The sequence below is a fragment of the Bufo gargarizans genome, chromosome 1, assembly GCF_014858855.1.
Source record: "Bufo gargarizans isolate SCDJY-AF-19 chromosome 1, ASM1485885v1, whole genome shotgun sequence".
Classification (NCBI taxonomy): Eukaryota; Metazoa; Chordata; class Amphibia; order Anura; family Bufonidae; genus Bufo; species Bufo gargarizans.
The window spans coordinates 138202302-138215632 of NC_058080.1; the positions used below are offsets into that span (position 1 = coordinate 138202302).

At 45.1% G+C, this 13331-nt stretch overlaps 1 protein-coding gene across 4 annotated transcripts in view; it reads right to left on the reverse strand.

Moving 5' to 3' along the window:
- TEC (tec protein tyrosine kinase) overlaps positions 1-13331 on the reverse strand; it is a 127917-nt gene that overhangs the window by 47784 nt on the left and 66802 nt on the right. For all 4 annotated transcript variants that reach the window (XM_044293539.1, XM_044293457.1, XM_044293385.1 and 1 more), the window contains exons 2-3: positions 4013-4202; positions 227-331 (exon numbers count right to left, since the gene is read on the reverse strand). In XM_044293539.1, the coding sequence (XP_044149474.1) occupies positions 227-331; positions 4013-4150 (243 nt within the window). In that variant the 5' untranslated portion in view covers positions 4151-4202. The remainder of the gene's footprint in view (positions 1-226; positions 332-4012; positions 4203-13331) is intronic.

Genomic DNA, 13331 nt, shown 5'->3' on the forward strand with positions numbered 1-13331 from the left:
CTTTTGTGTTGTGTCCTTGTTATCCTGCAGATTAGGTAAAACATTGTCCCAGAAAAACCCTATTGAAAGGAGTCTGTCAGCAGGTTTGACCATGCAAAACTGCTGACAGCACGCTTGCTCTTTGTGTGCATGTATTATTATCATGTATTTCCAAGATGTAACAAAAATGGGTACTTTGGTACAATGATGAAAAAGGCAAACAGGCAGAAAATAAATGAACACATACCTGAAATGCATATTTATTTTGGCAAGGAACCTGGTCTATTTCACTCTTTACAACTTCTACACATTTTATTTTTGTAAGGTCAACTGATCCTTTTTTGTTCCTCTTCTGCAAAAAAAAATTAATAGAAGTAAAAGTGAGTCAATGATCACATTTGCCAAGGCAGGATAATGCACTATTCTATCTGTGGTAGGGCAACATAACTAAATTTGATTGTTTCCGTTAGCCAAAGATTATTTAAAGGGGGATTCCAGTACTTCGATAATGATGACGTATCTTCAGGATAGGTCCCCAATATCCGATTAGTGAGATTCTGACACCCAGCACCACCAGTGATCTGCTGTTTCAGGCTTCCATTGATGTAATGTTGATTACCTATTCCGAGGACAGTCCATCTAAGTACTGGAAAACCCCTTTAATGAAGGCTGCAAAGTCCGCAAGCATGAATTTTAAGCATCCAGCTGCATTTCCTCTAAAAAGCTTTAACCAAAGCTTCAGTACTGAAGTGCCAAAAGAAATTAAAGACTGTAATGCAAAACTGCTGAACAAAATAAGGACTCTAATACCATCATGTCAAAATACTACAATTACATTCCTGACAAAACACGGACCATAATAGTCATGCCGGAACTAGGCCTTAGGCCCATAGGCGGACTGGCCAAAGACCCTACAGGGAAATTTCCCGGTGGTCTGATAACCAGGGGGCCGTCTGAGCCCTCCTTATGGCTGCCGGCCGGGTACATTATGATCTGATGTCCTCAGCCTCAATTAATGTAGGAGCATCAGGTACTCATGCATCTGGCCAACAGCCCTAGGTCCCCTCCTGAATTCAACTCTATCGCCTCAGGATGGTGATACAGTTGAATACTGCAGCAGGAGCGGCAGTATTTTATTCTATACTGGCCAGTATTTTGTGTTGCTCTAAGATATTGCTGGCCCTGCCTTCTGTAAATTTAGACCTCCAACAACAAGGTTCCACTTTTATTCATTTTTTTCCCGCTAATGTCAAATCTGGGGACAGAATCCCTTTAAAGTAAATGGTGCAAGGCACAATTCAGCTTTTTGGCACCATTCTTGTCCATTTAACATCAGAGGCGCATTCATTCATTCAATTTGTCCAGAAAAAACAATGACGCCACACAGACAGCCAAATCTGAGTCCTGGGGACAGAAATTGGAGCTGCCATCTGAGTTCATCCTTAGTAAAGGAAGTGCTGAATTTACCACACAGGGAAAGATCTGATAAATATGGGGAGACTGAATGGACCTGGGCTTGAGGTGATGTGAACCCAGCTAGTAGTAGACTATCATACATGTAGAGAAAAGGGACAGTCAGGGAAGGCACTATGGGGGTCATTTACTATTCGCTCTACTCCAGTTTTTGGCAAAAAAAAAGTTGCAAGACCCCATTTTGTGTCTTTTTTAAATGCCTGTGATACAATACTTTGTGGCACAGCATTTTAGTACCTTTCTCACCACTTAGGAGCCGCAGGAGTGTGATTTATGCAGGATATCTGCCCCAATAAATTTACTGACAAACTACTCCTTTATGAAGAACTACTTAAGTCAGGGATTTGAGAAGTTTTTACACAAGGCTCGAGGACTGGCAAAGGTCCATCTAAGTTATAACGAGGTGCATGCCTAGGTGGTAAATTTGTCGGAGCCAAAGTCCCATCCCTGACCCTGCCCCATTCAAAAGCTAGTTCCAGAGAGGGAGACTGAAGAGAACAGCAGATCGGTGTTGGACCGTCACCTATTGGATATTAATGAACTATGGCTACTTTCACACTAGCGGCAGCCTTCTCTGCAGGCTGTTGCGGCAGGTGAAAAGCCTGCCAGATCCGTGCTGCTCGCTAGTGCACACGTGCCGCCGGAGGTCTGCTCTGGCCCCATTGACTCTAATGGGGGCAGGCTGGAGTTCCGGCGGCAGCACGGCAAACATGCCAAGAGGCGGCAGGAATAAATCTACGACATGTTGTAGTTTTATTCCGGCCACCTCTCTACATATTTGCCGTGCTGCCGCCGGAACTCTGGCCCGCCCCCATAATAGTCAATGCGGCCGGAGCGGACCTCCGGCGGCACACATGCACTAGTGGCAGCACGGATCTGGCAGGCTTTTTACCCGCCGGAACAGCCTGCCGGAGAAAGCTGCCGCTAGTGTGAAAGTAGCCTATATTGAGGATAAGTCATCAGTTTCAAGAGCTTGCAAGAGCTTTAATGACTATGTGTGAAAAGACCTAAATGGGGCATTCTACCTGCTTGAAGTTCCGGATAGGTCAATATTATCAGATTGGTGGGGGTCCAAAACTTGGCACCTATACGGATTAGCTGCTCCGTTCTCTGTGTAGCAGCCGTGCCGGCGTATTGCAGTTCAGCTCCCATTTACTTACGCCAACACAACCAGTACACAATGGAAGGAACAGCTGATCGCTAGGGGTGCAGGGTGTCAGACCATCACCAATCTTATACTGATGAAGTTTAATGGTCCAAACTTTATTTGTTGGGCTACCAAAATAATTTTTGCAACATTTTTTACATGGCACATAGGGCTCTTTATTAATGCTTTTTTTTTTGTTTTTGTTTTTTTAGATATTTATTCTATTTGGGGAAAACTGTGCAAAATAAAAGAAAAAAACTTTTCAAACTGTAGCTCTTTATTCTTTAAAAAACTGGAATCAAAATAAATTAAAATATATTCTCTGTTTTGTGCTGATCAGATATATAATAGAAACATAGTTTGGCATGAAAGGGGTGACCACAGCTGCGCTTTTGGTGGCACGGCCATTTTTTCCCTCTTATTTATTTTTTGCAACTTAAGGGTGTATTAGAAGCCACGATGCTACTAGCGTTCCTTCCTGTCAATGGGCAGATAGCTAGCAGAGGTCACCGCTGCTATTATATGCAGCCATGTCCTCCGCAACATGGGAGGGGAGATCGCTATGCCATCGCTCATCCCCATGTAGGACAACTGTGTGCTGGCAGCAGATCGCTATTAGACAGAGTGATCTGCCGCCAGCAAATCCAGATCTTTTAGCATACTGATGCTCGTTCATCAGGCATTTAAAGGCAGTATTACACTGTCAGATGACCACTAACGAGCGTTCATAGGAGCGCTTGTTAGCGACTATCGGGCAGAAAATCTGGCAGTCTAATACACCCTTTAGTTAATTTTTTATATATTTCTGCCACATTATATGTCCCCCAATAGGTCATTAAAATACCTCTGGGGGACTAAGGGATCTTTGTACTGTTTTTATTTGTTTGATCTAAAGGAGCCCCAGCTACAGAGGGTGCACCTCTGCTCAATAACACCCAGCAATCATGGGATCACCAGGTCCAATTAGAGGAAGCCCTGCTAAGGTAAGGAGAAGGCAAAAGCAGTAATAAACCGTTTCTGTTTTCTCCTTGTGGTCCCCGGCTGTCACCTGTTAGATTACAGCAGCAGGGCCTTTAATCCTGCACAGCACACACGACACTCCAGTTTAAAGCCAAGTAACAAGCGCCATGCATTTATGGCTCTTGGTTGCTATCGGGAGCTGTATGAGGCAGTGGGGTTAGCCACAAATGGTGGCAAAACTTTAAGTTCTTGTTGCCATTTCCAAAACCTTGGTTCTATTGCTGACCATTGTGTTTGCAATCTGGAACCCTGTATGGTCAAATACTTAACATAAAGGACCATAGTGACATATAACCTTTAAAGTGACATCATATGAAAAGCCAAATACTTTCCCATCAAAACACATTTTTCATTTATATATCAGATCAGAGAGTTGCGTCAGCATCCCCTTACCTCAGAGCGACCTTCGTAATAGGTGAGTTTCGTCCTTGTGAGTACAAATATTCTTTCCTTGTAGTTTAACGGAGATGTCCTCTTCTTCTGCTGTGACCTTTTAATGAGAGTTTCTTCAAGTATAACGTCTGAATTCATTTCAGCTTCCTGTTCATTGGTTTCCCTGCCATTGAATATGAAGGACTCTAAACTGGAAACAGAAAAAGGGTTTTAAAGATCTGACTAGTAAAGCAGGATGAGATTTGGTAATTACTAGCTGCACATTGTTATAATATTATGTCTGATGGGCCGGTGTTCTGGGTGAGGCTCAGTCAGTGAATCGCCTAGGTGGAGAATAAAGCAGAAGCATCCTAAAGTCTCGGACGTCCATAATGTACGTATTGGTGACTAGCATGGCGAGATTTCAAAAATATAACAAAAAATAAAGCAATACAAGAAATGGGGGAAACCACTAACAGTTAGCTCAAATATATTACAAAGTCCGGGTACTAAGAAATGTGCCTGAAAACTGCGGAGGGACCCTAATCCGACCCTTTGAAGTTTGCATGCTGTCAGGCTTTGCAAACTGAAAACAAAGAGTCTACTGAAATCAAATGAATGCAATCTCTGAACCTACCTATTATAATAGGAAAACCTGAAGAAAAAGAGCACATTTTCCAGAGACCTACCTCTGCAGGGTGGAGAAGTTGGTCATTTTGCAGCTGTATGCAAAAATGCAACCTCAGAACATCAAAGTAAAAACAAGGTACAGTAATTGCACAAGAGAAGACTGCAAAAGTAAATCTTATGACTGCGGATGCAGAGAGTACATCAGATTGTGAATTTATATTCTCACTGGGCTCACGGTTAGGACTTTATCCATGACATAGTGACCGCCCACACATCTTTTAGAGGAGGTCACAAGCAGGCGTTAGGCTAGGACACCACCTTTTTAAGTGCTGCACAGATTTCCTCTGCTGAGAAGAGAAGGAACCCAGCTCTCAAATGACAGCTAATGAAAATCTCTTTCTCTAACAGCCTGGATCGGCAGAATCGCTAATCCGGGCCGTCTAACCCCTTAGGGCTCTTTCACACGAGCTAGTGCCGTGTGTGGAATCCGCTGCGTGAAAGACAGCAGAGACACGGAGCATTTACATGACTGATAATGCTCCGTGCCTCTCTGTGATCTGTTTACTACAAAACCACGGTGACAACTTTATCTCACTGTGATTTTGTGACAAAAAGATCACAGATAGGCACGAAGCATTATCAATCATGTTAATGCTCTGTGTCTCTGCTGTCCGGACGGGGCTTGGCTCTCATTCATGCTGCGGATGACACGCACGGCATCCGCTCGTGTGAAACAGCCCTTACATGCTGCAATGAATAGCAACCATGGCATCTAAGTGCTTTAGAGGAAAGGGGGCTCCCTCTCTGGCATCAGCACCTCCGCAAATTAGATTGCGGGGTGTCAATGTCTTATTATCGCAGCCAGCTAAAGATGTGTATGCTTATCAGTATCCCACTGACAGTATATAGAAAATTGCAGGTGAAGTCTGGAATCAATTGCTCATCTCTATTCTGGAGTTGCCAGAATAGATATTATAGACTTGTTGGGAAATTCTGAAAAGCAGTGAAAGGGTATTTTCCCATATAGGTATTTGCTGCAATTTGTCTGCAAATTGCATTTTAGGGGAGGGGGGGGGGGGGGTTTGCTCCTGAATTTTTGCAGCATTTTTGGCTGAAACATATGAAACGCAAGACACAAGCTTTTTTTGCTACAGTTTTTTTTTCATATATTTTGTCTTTCTGACTTCTTTAAAAAAAACGTAGCATGCTGGAGCTCTTGGCATTTGACAACACCTTCTCTAAGACACAGTGAGGCAGATTTATTAATAGTGGTGCACCCTACACTGTCTGGCAATACGAACCAAATTTTCTAAGACCGGCTTTTTACGGTGGTCTTTGTTTTCCCCCTACTCTCCTGGAGGACTTGCCCGAGTTATGATGAGACATGCGCCTCATTATAAATTAGGTGCATCTCCGACAGTCCATGCACCTGGAGTAAAAACTACTAGACCCTGACTGGTGTCGTTTTTACTAAACTTTTACACCTGTTTCCAGACAGTAAATTTCCCGCAGCTGAAGTCACAGCCGCGGCCATGATGCCTCCTACACTCTATAGTAGAGAGGATGGTGCAAAAAAAAATATGCCCGTGTGGCAAAAAAATTATGGGGGTCATTTATTAAGACCGGCGATTTAGAAGCAGGTCTTAATTCCACTGGAAGTGACAACGTTTTGTAGAGGCGCAGGTGTTGCCGGCCGTGCGGCATATTTTAAACGACACCAGTTTAAGACCATTTTCTACACCATAAACTGGCGTAGAAAATGATGAATGAGACGGGCCAGCTGGCCTGCTCTCTTCCCCCATGCCATACACCCTTTTCCCGCACACCTCAGAAAAGTGATGCAAGCAGGGGGGAAAAAGTGGCATAAAAACAATAATAAATGACCCCCAAATTTTTTTTTTACACCTAAACCAGGCATGCCGTGCTCTGTAAATGATCCCCACAGTTTTAACATTAGGCAAATTACTATTCTGGTGCAAAGAGCCTTGTAAATTTGGAGTATCATAAATCCTGTGCCAGATTTACACTGGAATTTTGTCCATGCACCAAATATTTGTCTGAGAACCAGAATGTGCACCAAAAATCTGCTCCTGAGCAAAAAAGTGTCCCATGTCGCCACCCCCCTTTCCTACAAAGCCACGCCTGCTGTCAAGCAAGGCATAAAATGTGATGCAAAGCATGCACACAGCGGACATTTGCTGTACAAGTATAGGAGCAGAGCGGGCGCCATAGCAGCCAGGTGCCTGCTGTTTCTCAGCAGACATCCGATAGCAGAGCTCCTTTCACACTAGCGTTTGCTGGTCCGCTCGTGAGCTCCGTTTGAAGGAGCTCACGAGCGGACCCGAACGCAGCCGTCCAGCCCTGATGCAGTCTGAATGGAGCGGATCCGCTCAGACTGCATCAGTCTGGCGGCGTTCAGCCTCCGCTCCGCTCGCCTCCGCACGGACAGGCGGACAGCTGAACGCTGCTTGCAGCGTTCGGGTGTCCGCCTGGCCGTGCGGAGGCGTGCGGATCCGTGCGGATCCGTCCAGACTTACAATGTAAGTCAATGGGGACGGATCCGTTTGAAGATGCCACAATATGGCTCAATCTTCAGGCGGATCCGTCCCCTATTGACTTTACATTGAAAGTCTGGACGGATCCGTCCGAGGCTATTTTCACACTTAGCTTTTTTTTTGCTAATATAATGCAGACGGAGCCTCCGTCTGCATTATTACGGTCGGATCCGTTCAGAACGGATCCGATCGAACGCTAGTGTGAAAGTAGAAACGCTCCAACACAAGATCACAGGAACCAACTGGTTGCTATAGCAGTCTGTGGCAGGGCATAATAGGAATGTAGTGATTCTCCTATAGACAGGAAATGCAGTCTAGGAGAGAAGGGATCAGATGACTGAGAATAAAGCGACTGAAAGGGAGATTGAAAATAAAGATGAAAAAAAGTAGAAAAAGTTTTTAAAAATTTATAGATTTTTTTTTTTTATTCAAATCATCCCTCTTTTCCCATTTTACTGATAAAAATAAGTATTAAAAAAAAATAAACATTGTTGGCACTGTCCTGTCCCAAAATGCTTGAACCTTAAAAATATGGAAGTATGGATACCTTATGATGAACGCCGTTTTGGAAAAAAAAAAATCAAAATGCCATCATACTGGCCCACATAGGGAACTCTATAAAAATTAAACCAAATAAAACAATGACATAATTACAATTTTTTCCAATTGAACACAATTTTGTTTATTTCCAGCTGCCCAGTACATCATGTTCAATATTAAATGGTGCCATTAGAAAGCACAACTTGTCTTGCAAAAGAATAAGCCCTGATGTCTATAAAAATTTATGGATCCGGGAAGGCACGAAATAAAAAATAAAAACGGGAAAAAGGAAATGGGTGTGTCAGGAAGGTCCACCTTATGGACTGAATTCTTTATTGGTAATGGCACAAAGGTCCCCTGTGCTTGGCCACAAAAACAGCTATAGAACTAGGTGTGCTAAGGACTAGACCTGGTGCAAGCAATGCAGAGATCAACATGCTGTCTCATTCTCTTCATAAATTCAATGAGAAATGTAAGGACTTTATATGGGCTGAAGTTTAAGGATTTTCAGTAGGAGATTAGTGCAACGGCAGCCTGCAGCCACCACTGTTCTGATCAACTGCCCTGATCCTCTGGTACCCAGCAGTGTGGACCCACCGTCTGCTGTTCCCTTCTTCCTGGAGGGTCTGGACACCGCCCTACTCTGTCCCTCCACACAGGGCCTGCTTGCTAACAAGGCCTCACCTTCTTTGCCCATAGAGCACATGCACTCCATCTGGCACGTAAAGTGCCAACACATGGCCATCCTAATCTGATCCAGCCCCCTTTGTGTCAGAATATGCCTGAGCAATGGGTGTTCTAACATGCTAGTACACTGAAAAGTTGTCTGCTCTGTTGTCTGCCTGTGTACCAACTTTCTGCCTATTTCCTGGATTGTGTCCCTCTGCTGCCTGACCTGGGCCTGACCTCCGTATCGACCCTTCGCTGCCTGCTTTGACCTCAAAAGGTTTACCATATAAAACTTACTTTGTTAGCCCTGTCCCCAGCCTATCCCTAACTATAATTTTGCCTGATGCCAATCAAACAGAGAACATTCCAGGTAGGTTGAGCCCTGGTGGTTCCTTTGCAGCAAAATCCAGGTTCCTGTACAGGCTTGAAGGGTCAATACCAGGGGACTGCCAGGCTAATGCCCTTAGGAGAAGCCCAAATCTGTTGGTTGACACAGTGGTTCTACACCCACTGTGGTTACAGAGATTCATATTGATCCACATGTAAAGCCTGTTTAATAGCCAGAATGCAGGCTCCATTATGGTCTAAGATCACCCGTGGAGCAAAAAACCTGCTGAAATATTGGAACTTGAACTTTCTATAGACTGGTGCCCAGAACTGAACTGCATATTCCAGATGAGGCTGCACCAACGCTTTGTAAAGTGGTCCATGCCTCGTTTAATGCATGACAATATCCTGGTAGCCTTAGAAGCAGCTTATTTAATCTACCATCTGTAAGGACACCCAAATGCCGCATGCGCAGACCGATAAAAGGTGAAAAAAATAAATGCCAGATCCGCTTTGCCGGATGACACCGGAAAGACGGATCCTGCAGTTTAATGCATTTTTCTGACTGATCAGAAATTTTTAAGACTGATCAGGATCCTGATCAGTCTTACAAATGCCATCAGTTGGAATACGTTTTGCCGGATCCGGCAGGCAGTTCCGGCGACGGAACTGCTTGCCGTATCACTCTGCCGCAAGTGTGAAAGTAGCTCAGGGGCTTTATTAATTTATAATTTACCGTACATTAATAATATACTAGTGCCAAATGCAAATTTCCACCACCTCAGTGACTACCAACTAATATAATATATATTATAATATATTAAATATCGGTATAAATTATTGGCTATCGGCCAGAAAATTCACAGATTATCGGTATCGGCTCCGATCCCTAATTTATATATTTGAAGAGCCTTGCCCCTGGGAATGCTCAAATGTGACAGGAGTTGTGCAAGTTTAACCTATTTTCAACCGAAATTTGCAAGGACTGTCTCTAAAAATGAAGGACTGTTGGCAGCTATGCATCAGGCCTATCAATATGTGATTCAGCTAATGTTACATGGTTGTGAAGGCACTCACAAAATTTCAAATGACATCTTTGTGTGTGAAAAAGCACACAGGAGCATGATGGATGATATTACTGGTGAAGCTTAAAGGGGTTGTCTCACTTCAGGAACTTAATACAAGGCACTTACTAATGTACTGTGATTGTCCATATTCCCCCCTTTGCTGGCTGGATTCATTTTTCCATCACATTATACACTGCTTGTTTCCATGGTTACAACCACCGTGCAATCCAGCTGCGGTCGCCATGCTTGCACACTATAGGAAAAAGTGCCAGCCTATGTGCGCTCCCACAGTCCCAGCCACCTGAGGGGCCAGCTCTTTTTCCTATAGTGTGCAAGCACGACCACCACTGATGGTTTGCAGGGTGGTCGCAACCATGGAAACAAGCACTATATAATATGATGGAAAAATGAATCCAGGCAGCAAAGGGGGAAATATGGAGAATCACAACACATTAGCAAGTGCCTTGTATTAACTTTCTCTACATGATAAATACCACTTTCTGAAGTGAGACAACCCCTTTAACCCCTTACCTACCACTCACCGTAAATTTACAGCGAAAGTCGTGAATTTAAATATGTGAAAACACACTAGCAGCAGCATATATTTATTCCCAGAGAATTCTTGTACAGTCACTCAGAATTGAGAAAGCTCGTTGGAAGAACAAGTGAAACGTTTTTAAGAAATCTACAGTACGTCCAGTTGCCTTGATTTATTCTTTACAGATATACCATGACCTGGATAAATGAAAAGCTTCACAGACATATTGCAACACATTTTGGGGGGAAAACCCTTAAACTTGTACGAGAATATGAAAAGACAGCAAGAAAACTGGCAGACTATAGAAACCACCTGTGTTTCAACCTCAGATGCCGAAAACAGGAGCTGGTACCATGCAGCATCCGTTTGGACTCCACGGTAAAGGGTCACATAGCTGAGATGATTCTACAAAAAAGCCCAGAAGCAACTAATAAATAAACGGGTACGACAGACCCATTTCACAGTTGAAGCCTTAAAACAGGGGTGTCAAACTCAAATTCATCGGGGGCCGCATCAGCAGTTTGGTCGCCCTCAAAGGGCCGGTTGTATCTGTAGGACTATGTGTCCACTCTTTATTATCATAAATTATTGTCACTGCATTCAATTATTACTGTTTTTTGTAATAATGTAAGTAATAACTAGCTCTGAAAGCTTGACCTGCAAGCGCTGACTGGGGTCACATAGCATTATACTGATTTATGATGCTATGTAACCCTTACAGTTCTGGAATGTGTTGGATAACACTGACATAATGCTGTCAGTGTTATCCAACACATTCCAGAACTGTAAGGGTTACCGTATTTTTCGCCCTATAAGACGCACCGGCCCATAAGACGCACCTAGGTTTTTGAGGAGGAAAATAAGAAAAAAAATATTTTGAACCAAAAGGTGTGCTTTTGGTGGGTTTTGAACTAATTGTGGTCTGTGGGTGGCACTGTTATGGGGGATCTGTGGGTGACACTTATGGGGGGTCTGTGGGTGACACTTATGGGGGGTCTGTGGGTGACACTTATGGGGGGTCTGTGGGTGACACTTATGGGGGGTCTGTGGGTGACACTTATGGGGGGTCTGTGGGTGACACTTATGGGGGGTCTGTGGGTGACACTTATGGGGGGTCTGTGGGTGACACTTATGGGGGGTCTGTGGGTGACACTTATGGGGGGTCTGTGGGTGACACTTATGGGGGGTCTGTGGGTGACACTTATGGGGGGTCTGTGGGTGACACTTATGGGGGGTCTGTGGGTGACACTTATGGGGGGTCTGTGGGTGACACTTATGGGGGGTCTGTGGGTGACACTTATGGGGGGTCTGTGGGTGACACTTATGGGGGGTCTGTGGGTGACACTTATGGGGGGTCTGTGGGTGACACTTATGGGGGTCTGTGGGTGACACTTATGGGGGGTCTGTGGGTGACACTTATGGGGGGTCTGTGGGTGACACTTATGGGGGGTCTGTGGGTGACACTTATGGGGGGTCTGTGGGTGACACTTATGGGGGGTCTGTGGGTGACACTTATGGGGGATCTGTGGGTGACACTTATGGGGGATCTGTGGGTGACACTTATGGGGGATCTGTGGGTGACACTTATGGGGGATCTGTGGGTGGCTCTTATGGGGGATCTGTGGATGACAGTTATGGGGGGGATCTGTGGATGACACATATATAGAATCTTATGCTATGTGTCATCCACAGATCCCCTCCATAAGTGTCCCTGTAGAGAATGACCCTCAATAGACGGGCTAGGGGCCGGCATCTGCTTTTATAATGACAGCGGGGCCCGTGCAGTGACTGTATTCTACTACACGGGCCCCGCTCACTGTATAATCCTATGTCTAATAGTTAATTGTATGTAATCAGCGCTGTGTATTACGGTACTTACAACTACAAGCGCTCGCTGCTCGGTAGGCAGAGAGGAGGGAGGAGGCAGGCCGGGAGGACAGGCGCTGGCAGCGTGAGTCATACGTCATGCGCCCACGCCGCCTGCTTCATTCATAAAGTGGGCGGCGCAGGCGCGTGACGTATGACTCACACTGCCAGCGCCCATCCTCCCAGCCTGCCTCCTCTCGGCGAGCGCTTGTAGTTGTAAGTACCGGTAATAGACAGCGCTCCTTATGCGATTTATTATCACTTCCTGCAGGGGCCGCCTGCAGGAAGTGATAATAAAAGGTGAAGGCTGGCGGCCGGCGGCGGCTACGCGGTCCACATGACGAGGTCTGGCGGGCCGAATTCGGCCCGCGGGCCTTGTGTTTGACACCCGTGCCTTAAAACAAACTCAGTCAGCTGGAAGAGGACCTGACTTTTCAGCTACCCGCTGAAACGTGGAGGAAAGTAGCAGATTTCACATTACATGCACAGCTAGCTCAGCACACTTAAAGCAAGGAGAGGCAGAAGAACAAGTTCTGCATTTTGTTATCCCGAACTGCAAACAGCCATACCAGTGAGCAACTGACATGGAGGCGAAAGGAGGAAACAAGGACAGTGCAAAACAAAGAGAAATGGGTGCAGAATCTTTCAGAGCGGGTTCTCACCCAGCCTGAGATGGATGTCCTTACTAAAGGGTTGACTTTTGCAATCACACCAAGAACCATACCAATAGTTGATATTATTTCAGCCACTGAAGCCTCAATCCACAGCAACTTCACCTTAAAGTGTCTGCAGCTCTGGCCAGTGCCAAACCACCTCCTTCAAACTTGACTAGAGAAGAAAGGAAGGCGGTTACATCCCTGAAGAAAGACAAAAACATCACCATCCTGCCTGCGGATAAAGGAAGATGCACGGTTGTGCTCAATACATCTGCCTACGATACCAAGGTGACCACACTCCTGGATGATAACAACACATATGAGGCCCTAAGACTAGACCCAACCAGTGGCTACAAGAAGAAGGTTATAGAACTACTACAACTAGAAAAGGACAAAATCATTGATCGGGCCATGCATCATCGCCTCTACCCTGGGGAAGCCCCTCCATGTATTTATGGACTTCCTTCGATAAATAAGGATGGGACCCCTCTC